Below are 20,937 nucleotides of genomic sequence, written 5' to 3'. Positions count from 1 at the left end.
ATGCAAGCAAAGGGAGGGAATTAGTGGGGATGACCTCATTACAGATCCAGGTCAGGGTCCCTCAGAATGACCCAAGTACTTGACAACAAAGCAGAGTGTGTATCAGTATATCACCCACTTTCCAAAGAAGCAACACGCATCCAAACGGAAGTGCTTCTGATATCAGCCTTGAGTGTGTGCTCTTCCTACAGAAAACCCAGATGGTCTGGAAGCGGATTCAAGACTGCAAGCAGTTAGTTAAAACTGGCTGCACTACACAATGCAAGCAGTCTCTAAACTCATACAGTGAGTCTAGCTCATGTAGTCAGGAGAACCAAAGCTTAAACATGTCGGAGACTCTCTCTTCACAACTTGTTGAATTAATGAGAAAAAAAACTACAAACTCATGAAGCAAATTTTTATTTTAAAATTGTTAGGTTTTTAGTGCATATGAAAATATTTTATGACATGACACATAAGGATGTTAGCACATGAAAGTATAATAGAAAATATTTTAGGCAACTTTTAAAATCACTAATATGCTTATTTTCCGGTGAACAAGCCCTTTGCTTAAATGAGTTTGATCATGGGACATTAAGGATATTTAGGATTTTCATATTATTGCTTAACAGCTTCCTAATGAGGCGTTGCGTCTCTACCTGATCTGCACAAAATAGTTTTTTCAACACACTAGTCACGGCGGTGACCTTTTTTCTCAGCTCTGATGGTACATGCTTAATATTCAAATACTCCGGCAACCTGGACCTGGAATGATACAGCATGTTGATAACTGTTTCCATGTCATCGACTGAATCGCCGGTCCGCTCCTCTGGGAAGACGTGAGATCTGTACATCTCTTCCAACCTGTGCTCGGCGGCTGCAGCCAGGGCCAGGCTCCGTTTCAGGTGCTCCCTGGAGGCCTTGATGTACTCCTTGTACTCGGGGTTGTTGGCGTCACCGAGAGGCCCCTGCTGAATCTCTACATTGATATTGGAAATTTTCCTCAAAATATCCTCGTGTATTGCACTCTCGGAGTGGTGTCCTGAGAGGTCTTCCAAGTTTTCCGTTTCCGGCTGGCCTGAGAGCTGGGGCACGTCCTCAGAGTCCGTGGAGACATCCATGCTGCTGGTGGTACTCGTTCTTATGGTGATCTGTGTGGTTGGCACCCATGGGCGAATGATCATACTATGATGATGACGTGTGCCCTCTGGCTTATGCTCCTGGTCCGGCTCATGTTCGTGGTCCGGCTCATGCTCGTGGTCCGGCTCATGTTCGTGGTCCGGCTCATGTTCGTGGTCCGGCTCATGCTCGTGGTCCGGCTCATGCTCTTGGTCCGGCTCATGCTCGTGGTCCGGCTCATGCTCTTGGTCCGGCTCATGCTCGTGGTCCGGCTCATGCTCGTGGTCCGGCTCATGCTCGTGGTCCGGCTCATGCTCCTCCTCTGACTCATGCTCGGGAGGCCACAATGGCCTGGGATGGGGCTCCTCGAATACCGGCTCCGGCTCCGGCTCTTTTTCAATATAAGGTTCCTCCTCATGTAAAACAACAGAAACGTTATTTGGCCGGATGGACCAGAACGCTGTAGTTTCGGTTTTTCTTTTCCTCTGCATCCCCAGCGTGAAGCCGCTAGTAGAGAAAGTTGTCTTTTCCTCATTGAAGGGTCTGATCAGAACGTCATTCTCAGGGGTAACTTCCTCAGGGGTGTGTATCAGCTCATACCGAGAAAACTTCAGCTCTGGAACTTCCGTAAAACTTGAGGACGTTTCCCCAGAGCCCTGCTCCCTGGTGGGAACACTCATTATCAGGTTCTGTAAAACTTGTACATAATGATTCAAATTCTGCTCTTCATCAGGCAACACAGTTATGGCTTGAGGAGAAAAATCAAACGCACAGTAAGTGACGTTTATTACATACGACTCACGACAGAATCTGCTGCCCTCAGTTCACTGCCTATGCTACACTGAAGTACAGGAACAAGCAGGGAAGTCAGCCTCCCTAACATCAAGGCAGCGCTCACTGAAAATGCACAAGGGGGAAGAGCAGGACACCAGCTGCATGTGGGTACCTTTTCCTACATCATTTTGTTTTCTCATATAATTTATGACTCAATAGGCAACTTATTAAACCCTGCAAGGGACTATGATGGGTTCATATTGGACCACCAGAGGAATTATTAAATTTTTAGGAGCCAGATGTTAGGTAGACACAATTAAAAATTAAATTTTCTGAATTAAGACAAAGATAATAAATATTGAAAACTCACTTCCTACTTACCCTCTTTTGCTATTAGTTGTCTTTTGATTATTTACAACTAATGTATCTGTGAGATGGATATGTGATACAATGACTTTGGTGAACATCAACTATTAAATACAGTAAACCATTACTGTATTAAATACAGTAAACCATTGAAGTGTGTGTGTGTGTGTGTATGTGTGTGTGTGTGTGTGTGTGTGTGTGTGTGTGTGTGTGACAGAGGTTGACACTGGGTGTTTTCCTCAATTCTCTCTACCTTACAGGGTCTCTCAATGACTCTGGGGCCCACTGAATGGAGCCTGAGGGATGCTCTTGTCTCCGTCCCCGGCTCAGGGACTCTGGTAAGCAGCCCTGCAGTGGCCTGGGAGTCAAACTCAGGTCCCCGGGACTTCACGGCAACCACTTCACCAACTGAGGCACCCCCCAGCCCTGTCTTTTAAAGTTTTAAGTAATTTCTTCTCTTTTATTGATTTTTTTCACTAACAAAATGAAAATAATGTGTGTATAGCCACTCTTGCTCTGAGTCTAGGGTTTTCATGTAGGGAAAGACTAAGTGAAATAAATGCAGACCAGTTTGGCGAAGCTGACACTCCCATGCTGGTCACGGTTCTTCCACTTGCCAGCGGCATGATTTTGGGTATTTTCCTCAATATTACTTTTTTAAAATAAAAAATACTGTGTCTGTTCTTTTATGTGGAATAAAACAAATGCAATAAGATACTGGGAGTAGGAGGCTAGAGAGCTGTCTCAGCAGCTTCTTCGCCAGGGACCAGAGGGTGATCCTCAGAATACCACCCCTCTCCACAGACACACAAAAGCTAATAATTCAAATATCTGATTGCTGCTCAATTTTTTCTGATTCTTTCCATTTTTTTCTGTTCAAGTGATGCATTTGGTATTCAAATAGTGCTTCCTCTCTGTCACCCTTAATCTATTGAAAAAAAGCAAACCAGGAGTTTTCTTAGCTTTTTTTTTTTATTACTATTATTATTATGTGTGAGTGTGCCATCCTTCTGGCCCCTGAGCAGCCTTTTAGAGATGACTGTGCTGCTGACATATTCCTTTACATCCTGATACTTTGGTGATCCATACTAACCTGTTTACTGGTAGAATTATGCAATGTCTACAATTTGCTTCTAAATAAACTAAGGACAAGAATTTAGGAGGAGGGGCAGGGAGGTCAGGAGAGAAGGAATATGAGGAGATATATCAATGATGCAAGATTAATCAAAGGGTCTGTTATAGATGGAGCTTTTATAACACTATTTCTCTTTGTGGGTATGTTTCATTTTTCTATAAAACGTTGTTTCTAAATTTTTTGAGAAATTTTCTGTTCTAGGCAACAGCTAACCATGCCCAAGCTCAAATGTGCAGTCAGCAGAGGCGTGATGGCTTTGCAGAGGGCGCTGCCTCGGAGTCAGTCTAGGATGCACTTGATCTTCAGTAAATTAGCTTGTCTCTCCAGACTAGCAAGTGGGATACCCAGGTAGCTATTAAGTAAGTTAGGATGCCAAAGGACAGGAGAAGGAGGTGCTCACTGGATGTGATTTCTAAAAACATCTCAAGTACTCTCTATCCTCCTCTGCGGTTACTCTGGAAACACCAAAAAGCTTGTTTGTGGGTTGCCTAGCAACAAAGGCACCCTACCTCCTACCTTGCTTTTCTTCCTTATAAATGCGCCCTTGGGTCTCTGGATCATTCTATTCTTGAATCCATCCCCTCCCGCATTTCCTACCTCTTGTTTTTGCCCTTCTAACACATCTATGCATTTCGGACTAACCTTCCAGGTGCCACTAATCAGGGCCATTCTTGCAAAGCAATTTGAGCCCTGTAAAAATGTTTGCAGGCAAGATAGCAAAAGGATCGCTTCCCACGTCCTTTCAGACAACCCTGGCCACTATGAAATCCTGTTTTTCTCCATTCTATAGGAAGTTCTAAAAATGGAATAAATTTCTAATTCTTACAAAGAACAGGCTCATCTGATAGAAGCTGAGTCGCTTATTACACCTTGACTATTTCCTGTGGTCTACCCCCAATACAACATAGCTGCTATTTTTGCCACTTGGATATCTTATCTAAGCCAACAGCATGCCCCAGACCATGGCTAAGCTTGAGAAGCCTTCCAACGCTGTGGGAATAGATGAGCAGGTAAAGAAAGTGCTTGCAGTGGTTTTCTTGGCACTGGGGAGGTGGAGACAGGAGGATCCCTGCAGCTTATCACCAGCTAAGCTTGCAAACCAGTGAGCTCTGGGTTGAGGGAGAGACCCTGTCTCAGAGAAAAGCAGGTGAAGAAAAGTGAAAGAAGACACCTAATGTCCTCTGGTCTCCATATGCATGCCCACTGGTACACTACAAACCCATTCACAGGCACACATGTGAACATGCGTGTTGTGGGATATGTGTACACTGTGCGAAGGTTGTATTTGCTGTGATTTGTATAATAAAAAGCTGAACAGCCAATAGCTAGGCAGGAAGTATAGGTGGGATTTCCAGGAAAAGAGAGGAAGAGGAGGAGAATCTAAGGACACTGGAGACGCCAAGGAGACCTGGAGGGAGTCGGACACACGGAATGAAAGAAAGCTCATGGTAAAACGTAGATGAATAAAAACAGGTACATGTAGCCGGGCAGTGGTGGCGCACGCCTTTAATCCCAGCACTCAGAAGCAGAGGCAGATGGATCTCTGTGAGTTTGAGGCCAGCCTGGTCTCCAAAGAGAGTTCCAGGAAAGGTGCAAAGCTACACAGAGAAACCCAGTCTCAAAAAACCAAGCCTAAGCTAAGGCTGAGCATTCATAATTAATCATAAGTCTCCATGCCATTTTTTGTGGGCTGGCGGCCCATATAAAAATCCAACTACATGCACACACACACACACACACACACACACACACACACACACACACACACACGCACACGCGCGCGCGCGAATCCCCTGCAGTGTTAGATGTCAGGATACTGCTCCAGGGTCTCTGCTAAGCAGCCTGGGAGCCTGGAGTTCTGTGGAATCTCAGCTCTGAAGATGTCAGCTGAGTTTGAGTTTTGTGCAATTTTTAAAATAGAACAAGAGAATTGATCATATGACAGAGACAATAGCCAAGTGATCCTAACAACTGTAGGAATGGAAATAGCTGAAATTCTGCAGGGTTCCCTGGAAGACAGTCATTAAAAAAAATGGTAATCACTTCCATTCACTGAGCTGTTAGTGTGCACAGGCACCTGTGTGCAGCATTATGGTAAAGAGGAAAAAGAAGCCGGGCAATGGTGGTGCACGCCTTTAATCCCAGCACTTGGGAGGCAGAGGCAGGCAGATCTTTGAGTTCAAGGCCAGCCTGGTCTACAAATCGAGTTCCAGGACAGTCAGGACTACATAGAGAAACTCTACCTAAAAAACATTTAAAAAATGAAAGAAAAGCCAGCCGGTGGTGGCGCACACCTTTAATCCCAGCACTCGGGAGGCAGAGGCAGGCAGATCTCTGTGAGTTCGAGGCCAGCCTGGTCTCCAAAGCGAGTTCCAGGAAAGGCGCAAAGCAACACAGAGAAACCTTGTCTCGAAAAAACCAAAAGAGAGAGAGAGAGAGAGAGAGAGAGAGAGAGAGAGAGAGAGAGAGAAGCCACTCAGAAAGAATGAGTACTCGTGAGCAGCAAGGATGGGATGTGAACACAGCCTGCCCTGCTTCAAGGCTGGCACAATGCTGTCAGAAAGACATGCCACAAAGCTGTTGGCAAAGTGGTGAGGGCATGGGATGGAAACACAGCCGGATTTCAAAACACATGATCATAGTAAGTAAAATACCATGAAATGTACAAACTCTTATTTAGCTGTATCAAAATATTTAAAGATACATGTGCAATAAATAAATAAATACTACAAAATTTTGCTCTACTGTCAAAATGGTTCTCTTTTGTATATAAGAGCTATCTATAGACACTGAAGAGAATCTACATATAATGTTTTGTTTCCACAAAGTCTGACTGGAAACTGACAGTCAGTCACTTGTGGAAGATGTTCATACCACACAAAGGTAAAAGCAAGTTCATTACCTTAGAGTTTATGCTGAGCAAAATTGGAGCATAGGTCTTTCTAGACAAACCCAATCTCATAAGTAATACACACTTAGAAATTCTAGTCACTCAGCCTTCTGTACTAGATTTAAAATATTCACATACATTAAAGTTTCATGCTTATGAAATGGTCTGGGCTGTGCATATGCTGTGCTAGGAATTGAACCTGGAGCCTCATGTATCCTAGGTGAGTGCTCTGCCACTGTACTGCATCCCAGCCTCATATTCTGTTTACTGATTTGAATGCAAGTCACTCTAGGATGTGAGTTATAGATTCGTGGAGCAGTCAGAACACTTGTGACTGTGTCTCTTATATATTTAAAATGTCATGCTTTAACTGGATGTCAACATGTAGAAGACTGCACTGTGCACAAAACTTAAGTCCAAGTGGATCAAAGACCTCAACATAAATCCAGTTACTCTGAACCTGATAGAAGAGAAAGTAGGAAGTAGTCTTGAATGCTTTGGCACCGGAGAGCACTTCCTAAATGTAACACCAGTAGCACAGACACTGAAAGAAACAATTAATAAATGGGACCTCCTGAAACTGAGAAGCTTCTGTAAGGCAAAGGACACGGTCAACAAGACAAAAATGACAGCCTACAGAATGGAAAAAGATCTTCAACTCCACATCTGACAGAGGACTGATATCCAGAATATATATAAAGAACTCAAGAAATTAGACATCAAAATAACCAACAGTCCAATTAAAAAATGAGCTATAGAGGTAAACAGAAAATTCTCAACAGAAGAAGCTCAAATGGCTGAAAGACATTTAAGGAATTTCTCAACATCTTTAATCATCAGGGAAATGCAAATCAAAACGACTCTGAGATACCATCTTACACCCATCAGAATGGCTAAGATCAAAAATACTGAAAACAGCATATTCTGGAGAGGATATAGAGCAAGGGGAACACTCCTACATTGTTGGTGGGAATGCAAACTTGTACAACCACTTTGGAAATCAATATGGCGCTTTCTTAGAAAATTGGGAATCAATCTCCCTCAAGACCCAGCTATTCCACTCTTGGGCATATACCCAAGGAATGCTCAAACATACCACAAGGACACATGCTCAACTATGTTCATAGCAGCATTATTTGTAATAGCCAGAACCTGGAAATAACCCAGATGCCCTTCAACTGAAGAATTGATAAATAAAATGTGGTACATATACAGAATGGAGTACTACTCAGCAGAGAAAAACAATGACATCATGAGGTTTGCAGGCAAATGGATGGAACTAGAAAAAATAATCTTGAGTAAGATAACCCAGACTCAGAAAGACAAACATGGTATGTACTCACTCATAAGTGGATACTAGATGTAAAGCAAAGGATAACCAGACTGCAACTCACAACTCCAGGGAGGCTACCTAGTAAAGAGGACCCTGAGAAAGACACAGGGATCACCCAACAACAGAGAAATGGATGAAATCAACATGAGCAAACTGGGAGTGGGGGGGTGTAATGGAGGGCAAGGGTGGGGAGAAAGATAGCTTAGGGGAGCGGGAGGTACCGGCTGGATCAGGAGCAGAGTGGGAGAACAGGGAGGGACATACCATGAAAAGAAAAGAAAGAAAAGCCTACAAGCAAGGAACCAAATGGCTTCTGAACAAAAAAGAATGTCGCTGTAAAACAGCACTTGCTGAGTACCTATTAAACTAAAAAGCCACTTTAAGAAAATCCTGAAAACCAAGCGGGCCGTGGTAGCACACGACTTTAATCCCAGTAATTGGGAGGCAGAGGCAGGCCAATCTCAGTGAGTTCGAGGCCAGCCTGGTCTACAAAGAGAGTTCCAGGACAGCCAGGGCTACACAGAGAAACGATGTCTCAAAAAATGAGAGAGAGAGAGAGAGAGAGAGAGAGAGAGAGAGAGAGAGAGAGAGAGAGAGAGAGAGAGAGAATCCTGAAAACTGTGAGTTCATTTACATTCTAAGTTTCTTGTAGTTTTCTAAGTCAATACTCAAATAAATCTATCTATGTAATTTAGATGGATATCTGGTTCTGCCAGGATCATTTAGAAATCTCTCTCCTTTCCTAAGCCTTTCTACAGCCTGGGAAATAATACCCTCCAGAGCATTGTAAATGGGGTGCTGATATATCTGGATACAGTGAAAAGTTGAGACAGACCATCCCATAATTACCTTGGTGCCCTCCTCAGGTGTTGAAACAGACCACCCCATAGTTCTTTTGGTGCTGATACTCAGATACTCAAATGTTGAAATAATTTTCTTGGTGCCCTACTAGGGTGATCTGTTTTCCAAACAGTTTTGCTGTGCGTCTCTGTGTGGGTATGTGACCATGTGCAGCGCTGGCAGAGGCCAGAAGAGGGTGCCAGATCCCCTGGAGCTGGAGTTCCAGGAGGTTGTCAAGGGCTCGGCTCGTCATGAGTTCTGGGAAACCAATTCCAGTCCTCTGAAGGCACAAGATGCTCTCCTAGCCTCTGAGCTACCTCTCCAGCCCCTACTTGGCTGTTCTTGTTTACTAGCAAAGTACATTGTCTCTTCCAAAGCCTCTAATAAAACAAGATATCTGGGTTTCTGCTCCTATGGAGATCATGGGTACTATTTCCCTCTTGTTTCTATTAGGCATAGAGTAAAACCCTGTCCAGTTGTATCTAAAACATACCTGAGAAGAAATGAAAATGTAGGGAGAAGAAAGCTGACCAACTAAGAACTTCAGGAGAGAAAAATGGTGGTCTCTGGGTTACACATGACCCACAAAGGGAGAAGAAGAATCTGGAAACCCAGAAACACAAATATGTAGATTTTTTTAAGGGTGAGGTGCCTGGCAATAGCTGAGTGGTTAAAAGCACTTGCTGCTCTCTGAAAGACCCAGGTTCTGTTCACAGCACCCACATGGCAACTCACAACCTCACTCCAGATCCAGGGGATCTGATGGCCTCTTCTGGCATCCTTAGGGTGTATATAATTGCAGGCAAACACTCTTATACATAAAATTAAAAAATAATCCTTTAAATAGGAGTAGTGGGGCTATGGAGGTAGGTCAGTTGATATGTTTGCCTAGTATTCATGAAGATGTAGTGGGTAGCCATTCCAGCTTGGATCTGGAAGTTCCAACCCCCATTGAGACTCTGGCAACTGTCACGCCTACGAGGTGGGGCCAAGGGAGGTGTCTGGAGACCCGAGACCTGGATGGGCGAGCGCTCTCTCTGTTCCTGGACCCTAGACGGTGGAGGTTGACTGAGCAGAGCTCCAGAGAACAACACTGGACTGCGATACACCTTCCTCAGACCCCCGCGATCTACCTATCCCTTCATTTGTAAGTCACCCACTAAATAAATCTTCCTTTTAACTACGTGGAGTGGCCTTAATAATTTCACCAATATGAAGCCCTGGGCTTCATCACCAGCACTACATAAAAACAAGGCATTGTTGCCAGGCGGTGGTGGTGCCCTTCTTTAATTCCAGCACTGGGGAGGCAGAGGCAGGCACATCTCTATGACTTTGAGAACAGCCTGGTCTACAGAGTGAATTCCAGGACAGCCAAGGTTACATACAGAAACCCTGTCTCAAAAACCAACCAAACAAACAAACACAAAGAACCAGAGTGTTCTAGTGAATGCCTGCACTTCCAGCACTTGGAGGCAGAGGCAAGAGGATCAGAAGTCAAGGTCATTCTTGGCTCCATATTGCATGAGACCAGAATGGGCTAAATGAGACCTTATCTCAACAACAACAACAACAACAAAAGCAGCAATAAACAAGCTTGAAACAAATGAAAAATAGTAGAGTCTCAGAAAGAAACAGAAGCTATGAAGTCTTAGAATTTACAAATATGAAAAACACGATAACAGAAATGAAAACATTTCAAAGGCGAGACTCAACAGGCAAACGGGGAGGACGAGGAAGAGTTGGTGAGCAGTGAGTCAGGCTGATGGCACAATCTGGACAATAAGGACAAAGTAGAAAAAGTGACCAGACTCCATGCTGCTCTTGTAGCAGAGCAGATTAGGTTCCCAGAATCCACAAGGTGGTTCACACCCATGCACAACACCAGGTCTAGAAGATCTAACACTATCTTCTGACCTCCATAGGTACCAGGCATTCACATGGTATACACACATACATGCAAGCAGAAGACTCAAATGTACACAACAAAAAAATAAGTTAAAAATTTAATGTTAATAAATATCAAGAGTGATCAAGGAAAGACACTTGACTCCACCTCCACTTCACACACAGGTGCACACACACACACACACACACACACTGACAAGTATACACAACACACACATACATAGAGCAAGAGAAAAAAATTTACATTTGGGGGAAATTGAATGACAAGTTTAATTCTAATCTGAAGTCATGAGGTTGGAAGGAAATATTATGAGTGCCAGCAAAAGTGGGGGAGGGGAATAATTAACCCAGAATTCCACATCCCAGGAAAAGATCTCTTGGGGATGAAAGGACAACCAAGGAGAAAACAGGAGAAGTGATCAGAAAACCTACCCTAAAGGGAAATGACTAAACGTAGTTCCCCAGGACTGGTAAGATGGCTCAGCTGGTAAAGGTGGCTGAGTTCACAGCCCACAGCATCCAGGGAAGGATGGAAGGAGAGAACTGACTCCAGAAAGCTGTCTCTGGCCTCCCACACGGCTGTGGTATGCAGGCCAATAACACACATACTAAACATAAAAATAAAACAGAATGGAAATGATAAAAGAAGGAATCCCGGAACACGAGAGAGAAAAAAAGCGAGAGAGATTAAGAGAAAGGAACAGAGCAGGTACATGCAAGCAACTGTCCTTTGTTTTCCAAACTGCCCGACAGATGAAGCAGGGTCACCATGTTCTCTGACATGGCTGCTGGTACACGAAAAGGAAATACCTAAGGCAAGTGTGCTGTGAATATGTACAGGGACAGGAAAGGCGGAAAGGTTTGGTCCTGGTTGATTTTTGTCGACTTGACACAGCTAGTCATCTGGGAAGAGGAGCTGTAATTGCAGAAGTGCCTGCTTAGATTTGCCAGTGGGACACTTCCTTGACTAATGACTGATGTGAAAGGGGCCAGCTACTGTGGGTGGTACCATCTTTGGGCTGGGAGTCCTGGGTGCTATAACAAAGCAGGCTGGGCCAGGTGGTGGTGGTGCATGCCTTTAATCCCAGCACTCAGGAGGCAGAAGCAGGTGGATCTCTGTGAGTTCGAGGCCAGCCTGGGCTACAGAGTGAGATCCAGAATAGCCTCCAAAGCTACACAGAGAAACCCTGTCTCAAAAAAGCCAAAAGAAAGAAAGAAAGGAAGAAGGAAGGAAGGAAGGAAGGAAGGAAGGAAGGAAGGAAGGAAGGAAGGAAGGAAGGAAGGAAGGAAGGAAGCAGGCTGAACAAGCCAGTAAGCAGCACTGCTCTATGACCTCTTCTTCAGTTCCTGCCTCCAGGTTCCTGCCTTGAGTTCCTTCCCCGACTTCCCTTCATGATGGGCTGTGAGCTGTAAGATGAAATAAACCCTTTCCTCCCTAAATTGCATTTGGCCATAGTGTTTATCACAGCAATAGAAAGCAAACTAGGGGGGCTGGAGAGATGGTTCAGGCATTAAGAGCACTGGCTGCTCTTCCAGAGGACCCGGGTTCAATTTCCAATACTCATATGGCAGCTCACAACTGTCTGTAACTCTAGTTCCAGGGGATCCGACACCCTCACACAGACATACATGCAGGCAAAACACCAGTCAATGCTCATTAAAAAAAAAAAAATAGGACATGTTTCTACTGATAAGATAAACACACACACACACACACACACACACACACACACACAAATACAAATGTAATAGTGAAAAGAAGAGAAAGACAGGATGTTTCTATCATGGTGTGTTAATAGAGACAGGCCACTCTCAGGACATTCCCCACTTATATGTCATGCTCCCCATTAATAAACAATGTCAAAACACTCCACCTGCAGGTCTAAAAGATCCTCCCAAGTGTCACAGCTTTGGACACTGAAACAGCCTGAAGTGAACTTGCAACATTGTAACCAAGTGATTTGAAGCTTTAGAAGTTCCTTAAGCTAAACCTGCTTTTCTTTTCATGGATTTGTTGATAGAGGTGAGCATCGTTGGCTGCTAACTTAATCCTCCCTCACCATGGGTAGTTCTTGAAGACAAAGGCCTTCTTAAGAACAGGGATAGAGAAGAAGACTCACATACTGTGTGTGTGTGTGTGTGTGTGTGTGTGTATGTGTGTGTACTTGAATGCAGGCCCATGCTCTAATGCCCTTGTGGAAGTTAAAGGACAACTTTCCAGAGTTGCAATTGCTTTTCTTCCACTGTGGGGTCTGGGGACTGAACTCCGGTCATCAGGCTCGTGTTCACTCATTGAGGCATCTCACTGGCCCAAATGTAATTTTTGAGACAAGCTACTATGATAAGTCATGAGATGGACCTCCCCTAGTCTCAAACGGGAGTTCCAGGGGGGCTGGAGAGATGGCTCAGTAGGTTAAGTGTTTGTGAAGATCTGGGTTCCATCCCCAGAACCCATGTGGAAAAGAACCCATCCCAGTGGTATATGCTGGTAATTCCAGCACTGGGAAAATTAAGCCAGTTAGATCTCTAGGGCTTGCTGGCCAGCCAGCCAGGCCTATTTGGCAAGTTTCAGGTCAGTGAGAGACCCTACCTCAAAAAAAAAAAAAAAAAAAAAAGGTGGCAAGCACCTGAGGAACAAAACCTAGGGTTATCTTCTGACCTCCACACACATGTGCACAAACACACGGAACAGTTAGATGTGCGGTAACCAAGACAATGACAGCTGTATCTGGGCAGCTGTGTCCCTTAACAGTCAGAAGGCCCCTCTGTGGATGCCCCTCGGTGGCTAAACTGCCTCCAAGCTGCGGCAAGCTTGTGCCCACTGTATCAAAGACTAAAGAGCCAGGACATTTCCCCCAAATGTGTGCAGTTAAGGAAGGGCCTTCAACTGCCTCCTTTTCATGGGCTTTTCTAGAGGAACATGGGAAGAAATATTCTAAAAGAGAGATTCCATTTACCATGATTGGCGAGGAAACCTTACTCTAGGAATAGGTCATCTACCTCATAAATATTCATAAAACCGTATTTTAAATCCACAATACAGAACCCAGTGTGCTGCTAGGCCCTTTTGGAGATGCTCACTCCAATCTCCCTCTCTGGAGTGCTTTGCTTAATATACTTCTACTTACTGGTGGCGTCTTTTGGCTGAACGCTTTCCTTCCAGAAACCTAGGAGACACACCCCTCTCCTCAACACACATTCCCTTCCAATTTTACTTCAGGGGCCAGCCAGTCTTTTACTGTCAAGAGCCAGATAGTAAACATTTCAGACCTTGCAAGTCAGAGCCGTGCAGCAAGCCCTGAGCTGCTGTTCTAACGCAGGAAAGCAGCCGTGGCCAACACAAAAAAGATTGTGGTTGCATTCCAACAAACTTGAGGTGTTTGAGCCCAGGCTGCAATCCGTCATCGGTTTTGTGTCCTGGACAGTGAACAGTGCCCCCTAAGGGAAGTCCCCAGCCTAAGGATGGATCCGATCACACCGAGCCCAGCCTATGAGCTGAGCATCCTGGGAACCACGGGCGGAGCAGGATGGGGACTGGAGCGCCACACCTAACACCCGGGCCAGCGTCTGGGATACTGGGCGGGAAGGTGCAGGGAGAGGGAACACCTGGCTCTCTCCCCGGCCCACCACTCACTCGGATACGCCAGCAGGGACGGGGGCCATAGCCACAGCAGAACGAGGACCACCGGCTTCATGGGCGTCGTTCACAGCACTCCGCCATCCGACGGGAACGGCCTGGGGCCACCAGGCCGGGGTACCTCAGGGCCCAAAGCGGGGGGAGGGGGGATGTCAGCGGCCTACCGTCCCACATCAGGGCCCGGGCGCCCCGCAACGGTTGCCCTAGTGAATGGGTGGGGGCGGGGCAGCCGCGTGCGAGTTGCGCTGCGCGCGCGCGCGCGTGCTGGGGCTCAGCAGAGCCCAGGAGTGGCTCAATGGCGATCTGCTGCTGCAGGCCTCAGGGGAGAGGCTGGAGAAGCTCGGCAAGTGGCTTGCTGTGTCACTCCCCGGTTGAAAACACAGCTGTTGCACGGAAGTGGGTGCCTAATGGAAGAGGTGACCTGGAGACTACACAGAGTCAACGGTGATGGGAATCACTGTAGAACCCCCAGTCTGCCCCAAGGGAGATGGGAGTGAGGGGTCAATTAATTGCAGGAAGGCTTAGAGCGCACCAAGAGCTAGGTGGTTCAGACTAGTTGTGTACCTGGTTGCCGCGATGGGGTGGTGGGGATGGATGGGAGGATGAGGCGGGGACATTGCAGACACCTTAAGGGGTTTTGGTTGTCTTTGTGATTATATCCCGTTTCTCTCTCTCTCTCTCTCTCTCTCTCTCTCTCTCTCTCTCTCTCTCTCTCTCTCTCTCTCTCTCTCTCTCTCTCTCTCTCTCTCTCTCTCTCTCTCTCTCTCTCTCTCTCTTCCTGGTTTTTTGAGACAGGGCCTCTGCATGACAACCCGTCCTGGAACTCATCAAAGAGATCCTCAGCTCTCTACCTCCTGAGCTGGGAGCGTTGGGATTAAAGGCACTTACATCCCGTTTCTTTGACAATGAAGAGTTAGAGTCGATGGAGAAGGATGTAGTTACAGACAGTGTAACAGACTTAGTCAAGGTCTTCTCTGTCTCAGATCAGTCTGGAACTATACTGCACCCAAGGAAGACCTTGAACTCGCCGGGCGGTGGTGGCGCACGCCTTTAATCCCAGCACTCGGGAGGCAGAGCCAGGCGGATCTCTGTGAGTTCAAGGCCAGCCTGGGCTACAGCATGAGATCCAGGTCAGGCACCAAAACAACACAGAGAAACCCTGTCTCGAAAAAGACCTTGAACTAATGATACTTCTGCCTCCACCTCCCAAGCCCTGAGATTAACAGGTGCCACCATGTATGGTTTCTGATAGGCTGGGGATTGAACACAGGGCTTTGTTCAAGTTAGGCAGGTACTACTCGCCAGTCTCAATAAGAGTACTTCTTGGAGTAATAGTCATGTGGCTACTCAGTTCTACGTGTGAGTTAAAATCTGTAGAACTGTCCTTTTTTTCTGTATGATTATTCTTTAGAATTCACATGTGGTCACATCTCCGGCTCAGAAACAGGGAACTTAGATTTTAGTCTGAGACAGTGGGGAGATGATGTTGCAAGGTTCTGAGCTGGGAAAGCTGTGATAGATGCACACTGGAGAAAGCTTAGTCTCCTTGCAGAGACCAGAAGATGTTGAAGAAAGCCAGAGTAGAGGCAAGACTCTCGTTAGGAGAATTTGGGATACTGTTGGGGACCTGAACTTCTGGTCGCAGAAGATACAAAACTTATGGACGTATCTGAGAAATGTTTAGATTCAAAATTAGTAAGATCATGCTGAGAGAGGATCAAGAGTTGAAAGCCAACCTAGGCTACATGAGACCCCATCTCAAAACAAAGATTAGGGGTTGTTTAAATGTGGAGAAAGAGAGAGTATGAGATGGTGCCCAGATTTCTGGTAGGTCGTATGGGTATTTGATGTTCATTTACTGGAATGGGGAATGTAGATACCTATGGAGGAGAATAAAGAATTTTGTGTCCAATACTATTGTGGCAAAGTGGCCTTGGGACCTGCAACCAGAGTTGGTCTATCCAGAGGGGAGTTGGATGTGGGCCAGGGAGAAGGCTGAAGTGGAGGTTGCCTGATGGAAGGCTTGAGTATCTGGAAGCAGGGCTGTCTGAGATTGATCAAGAGGAGTCTGCAGATGGAGCAGACCACTGGTCCTAGAGTGGAAATAGGCAGGCCAGAGAGAGCACAATGGTGAGTGCAAAGGAGTCCAGAAAGGAGCTACAGCACAAATCCTAACTGGTTTTAACAAAAACCTGAAGCCAGATATTGGGGTAAATGCTGAAAGATCAGAAAAGCAGAGCAGCCAGCCACCAGTTCTTACCTCTACGAAATCCTCAGCCAAAAGGGGCTGAGTTCCTGTCTCCTCCCACTTTATATTCCTCTCGCTGCCCAGCCATATCCCTTCCTGTCTCCACCTCCCTAGTGCTGGGATTAAAGGTATGTGCCACCATTGCCTGGCCTCTATGGCTAACTAGTGGCTTAGCTCTGACCTTCAGGCAAACTTTATTTGTTAGATCACAAACAAAATATCGGCACAGGAGCTGTGATGGTGAGGAAACCCAGAGCAGAGGCCTTCACAGAGGAGTCTCAGCCTAGTAGATGCTTCTGAAAAGACAAATGAGAGGTGTAGTTGGTATGTGTTTGTTTATTTTTATTCTCTGCCCTTGGGGAGCCCACCACCCAGCTTCCAAATAAATACACAAATAAATACACACTCTTATTCCTACTTATGAATGCCTAGCCTTAGCTTGGCTTGTTTCTAGCCAGCTTTTCTTAAATTATCCTGTCTACCTTTTGCCTCAGGGCTTTTACCTTTCTCTATCTCTGTATATCTTTTTTTTTACTTCTCACTCCATGGCTGGCTGTGTAGCTGGGTGGTTGACCCTGGAATCCTCCTCTCCTCCTTTTCGCTTTCCCCCTCTCTCTTCCCAGATTTCTCCTCCTATTTATTCTCTCTGCCTGCCAGCCCCGCCTGTTTCTCTCTCCTGCCTTGCTATTGGCCATTCAGCTCTTTATTAGATCATCAGGTGTTTTAGACAGGCACAGTAACACAGCTTCAAAGAGTTAAACAACACAACATAAAAGAATGCAACACATCATTAAACAAATGTTCCACGGCCTAAACAACTGTAACACATCTTCAACTAATATTCCACAACAGAGAGAGAGGGAGACAGACAGACAAGGCGAGAGGAAGAGAGAGAGAGGGGCAGAGACAGAGACAGACTGATTTAGGGCTAGCTTTAGCTCCAAGGCCCTTGACAGGCACAGTTTCAGTGAAGTGGTTTGGGGAGAAGCCAGACCAGGGTGAGTCAAGGGATGAGTAAGAGGTGACAGAGTCGTGACAGTTTGCACGGTGCTGTTTCAAGCCTGGTTCGTGAGTCTTCGAGGCACTCCAGCAGTGCTCAGCCCAAATATAGCAGCATGCTGGAACCAAACAGTTGGGACTGTTTGGAAAGCAACTTGGAACATGTAACAAACGCAGTGACATAATATACACACTGAGATATAAATTCTATAACAAATGTAGGGGGAGAATTTAGGTCCCAAGATAACCCTAGCTTGCAATACAGAGACAGTCAAATCCAAAGAGAACATGGACTAAAGGGCCCCTCTCCTCCCCTGTCCCATGCTGAAATCCTAACCTTCACCATGATGAGAAAGGAGGGGAGCTTTTGAGAGATGACTAGACCGTGGGGTGGAGTCTGTGTGAAAACATGGGAAAGATAGTCATCTGCAAAAAAGCAGGCTTCTACCAGATATCAAATCAACTTCCCCACCTCCTAGTATTTCAAATAAATTGTTGTTTAAGCCACCTGGTCTGTGGTGTTATTTGGTACAACAGTCTGAACAAACTAAACCAGGTAAACCATCTTTGTTGGTTAGAATAGTGTTCAACCAGGGCTGGGGGAGTGGCTCATCCAGTAAAGGGCTTACTATGTGAACATGAGACCTTCGTTCCGATCCCCAACATACATGTGAACAGCCGAGTGTGGTGACTTGGTGCCCATGACCCCAGGGTGGGGAGGTGGAGACAGGAGATTGCTGGAGCTTGCTAGCCAGCCAGGCTAGACCAATCAGTCAGCTCCAGGCTCAATGAGAGACGCTGTCTCCGAAAGGAAGGTGGGAGGTGATTGAGGGAGACAGATGATGGGGACCTTTGGCCTCCATGTGCATGAGCACACATGGGAATGCAACACACACACTTATGTGCACACGCAGACACGAAAATATAAAACACACAGCCATGGGGTGTGCTAAACCATTCTATTTGGTTTTGGGGGGCAGTCTAGAGGGGTTCTGCCTACTCTCTACTTCTGTCTCAGCCTAAGATTTTCCTTACACTCCTTTAGATGAACACAGTACATCTCACATTCTCATGGCTGCATTTTATTCCTTCTCTTAGCCCAATAGATTGGGATAAACCTGGTTAGTCAGAAGCACGTGTCTCTCCAGAGGAGGAAACACACCCAGGAGATCCTTCCCCATCATCACACACTACCCAGTGACCACCTCATACCCTCCTGGTACGAGTGGGCCACGGAGTTCCCACTGTAGCCCTTGCCTAGTCAATACCAATGCATTTTTTTTCACACCCCAGACCTCAAATGTCACTTCCAAATCTCACTTGGTTCAGTGCTTAGAAAAACAATTCAATCTCAGTACTTACACAATGAATACATTCATGGCTCAGCAGTTAAGAGCACTTACTGTTCTTGCTGAAGATCTGAGTTTGGTTCCCAGCACCTATATAAGTGGTTCACAACCAGCTGTAACTCCAGCTGGGGGGTGGGGGTGGGGTGGGGGTGGTGAGAGGGGAGTGCTGGGCTCTGCAAACACCTACAGAACACATATACATATCGACACACGGACACATATGTAAAAATAAAAATAAGCTGGGCGTTGGTGGCACACCTTTAATCCCAGCACTCGGGAGGCAGAGCCAGGTGGATCTCTGTGAGTTCGAGGCCAGCCTGGGCTACCAAGTGAGCTCCAGGAAAGGCGCAAAGCTACACAGAGAAACCCTGTCTCGAAAAAACCAAAAAAATAAAAATAAAAAATAAAATAAATCTTTTTTAAATGAGTGCATGCATGAATGAATGTGCCCTCTCTTGTCCTCTTACCCTGCTTCATGACAGATATGTGAGTGTGTGGGTACACCATACAGAAGCCAGAGCAGGTATCCCAGCTTGCTTTCTGTTGCTGTTATAAAACATGCCTTTATGGGGCTGGAGAGATGGTTCAGTGGTTAAGAGCACTGGCTGCTCTTCCAAAGGTCCTGAGGTTCAATTCCCAGCAACCACATGGTGGCTCACAGCCATCTGTAATGAGATCTGGTGCCCTCTTCTGGCCTTCAGGGATACATGCGGACAGAACACTGTATACATAATAAATAAATAAATAAATAAATAAATAAATAAATAAATAAATAAATAAATAAATAAATAAAAAACATGCCTTTAACCCCAGCATGGGAGGCAGAGGTGGGCAAATCTCCATGAGTTTGAGACCAGTCTGGTCTACAGAGTGAGTTCCAGGATGGTCAGTAATACACAGAGAAACCCTGTCTGGACAAAACAAACAAACAAACAAACAAAACACTGACCCAAAGCAAGTTGGGGAGGAAAGGGTTTATTTGGCTTACAGGTTAACCCATCACTGAAGAAAGTCACAGTAGGAACTCACAGCAAGGCTTACACCTGGAGGCAGGAACTTAAACAGAAGCCATGGAGAAATGTTGCTTACTGGCTTGCTCCCCATGGCTCAGCCTGCTTTCTTAACGTACATCCCAGAACCACATGCCAAGGGATGGCACCACCCATAACAGGCTGCCTCCTCCCATCATCAATAACCAAGAAAATGTCCCGAAGAGATGTCCACAGGTAATCTGATGAAATTGATTCTTCACCTGAGACTCCCACTTTCCAGGTGATCCTAATTTATGTCAAGTTGACAAAAACTAAGCAGAATAGTGTGATGCTTCCCTCCATGACTCTCCGCTGTGTTGATGCTGAGACAGAGTCTCCCACTCAACTGGAAGCTCGTTGTTTGGGCTAGGCTGGCGAGCCAGTGAACTCTCCAATCCACCTGTCTCTGTCTCCTAGTTCTGGGAGTACAGACATATGCAGCCACACCGGGATTTTTAGGTGAGTCCTGGGGTTTCAAACTCAGGCCCTCATGGTTGAAGAGTGTTTTACCCACTGAGCCTACCCTTCTAACCATGTCTCCATTCATCCATCTATCTACCCGATCAGTCTAAACATCTAAAGATACTCTCTAAGACATGTGTGATGGCTTGCAGCTTGTGCCTATAATTCCAGCGCTTAAGAAGCTGAGGCAGAAAGATTGCCTTGAGTTTGAGGTCAGTCTGGGGATTGTAGGGAGAAAGGATGCTCTCCAGGAGAAAAAGCACAGGTTCTGGCAGAAAAGCAATTCTGCCACACGAGGGCAGCAGAGTCTCACCAATGACGGGATGGCACTTTGTTCTCTTCCCTGCATTTCCTGCTGAGGATCTAGAAACTGACTTTTGATTTTGCTACACTGTAGCATGTTTTGCTATTTATTGTGCATGTTGCTTTCAAGCTTTTACATTCTAAATACACAAAATATCTGGCAGTAATATTTTAAGTGATTCAGTAAGAAAAGCCACTATCTGCTAAAAACTTTTTTTTTCTCCCTTCAGGCTGATTTGAGGAATGTTGCCTGTTCACTATTTTCTCCAGTTCCAGTGCAGTTGCTCTGCAGACAGCTCTGAGCTGAAATCAACTTGCAGAACGAGACCCACCTGGGAAGCGCCTTCTTTTGTCGGGTTCTGACCCCCAGGTAGGCAAATACAATTTTTTACTGGCTATAGAGGACTCTAAATTGGCTCTGTTGGAATGTTTTTGTTTTAAAGAGATGTATTTAGCTTACTTTTGCACTGCAGAGCCATCTTGTGATTGATGGTGTGCCAGCACAAGAACAGAGAGCCAAAAAGAGAGGAACATTAGAGAAATATTCTGGAACTGGAATTGCAGATG

The 20,937-nt window shown here is 45.7% G+C and overlaps 1 protein-coding gene across 1 annotated transcript; it reads right to left on the bottom strand.

The window, feature by feature from the left end:
- Nucleotides 1-383: 383 nt before the first annotated feature.
- Spesp1 (sperm equatorial segment protein 1) lies at nt 384-14,195 on the bottom strand. The gene is made up of 2 exons (XM_037207426.1): nt 13,976-14,195; nt 384-1,846 (listed from the first exon to the last, which is right to left on the bottom strand). Exons 1-2 carry the CDS (start codon nt 14,034-14,036, stop codon nt 564-566), a joined length of 1,344 nt encoding a protein of 447 aa, XP_037063321.1. The 5' UTR covers nt 14,037-14,195; the 3' UTR covers nt 384-563.
- Nucleotides 14,196-20,937: the final 6,742 nt, after the last annotated feature.

This window comes from Peromyscus leucopus, chromosome 7 (genome assembly GCF_004664715.2).
Source record: "Peromyscus leucopus breed LL Stock chromosome 7, UCI_PerLeu_2.1, whole genome shotgun sequence".
NCBI lineage: Eukaryota > Metazoa > Chordata > Mammalia > Rodentia > Cricetidae > Peromyscus > Peromyscus leucopus.
This window is presented reverse-complemented; position numbering and strand designations above follow the sequence as displayed.

Coding starts and splice junctions, on each gene's coding strand:
- Spesp1 (XM_037207426.1), bottom strand. CDS start 14,036: ATGAAGCCGGTGGTCCTCGTTCTGCTGTGGCTATGGCCCCCGTCCCTG. Junction 1,847..13,975: donor GTCCCTGCTGGCGTATCCGA/GTGAGTGGTGGG, acceptor TTTCTCCTCAAG/CCATAACTGTGTTGCCTGAT.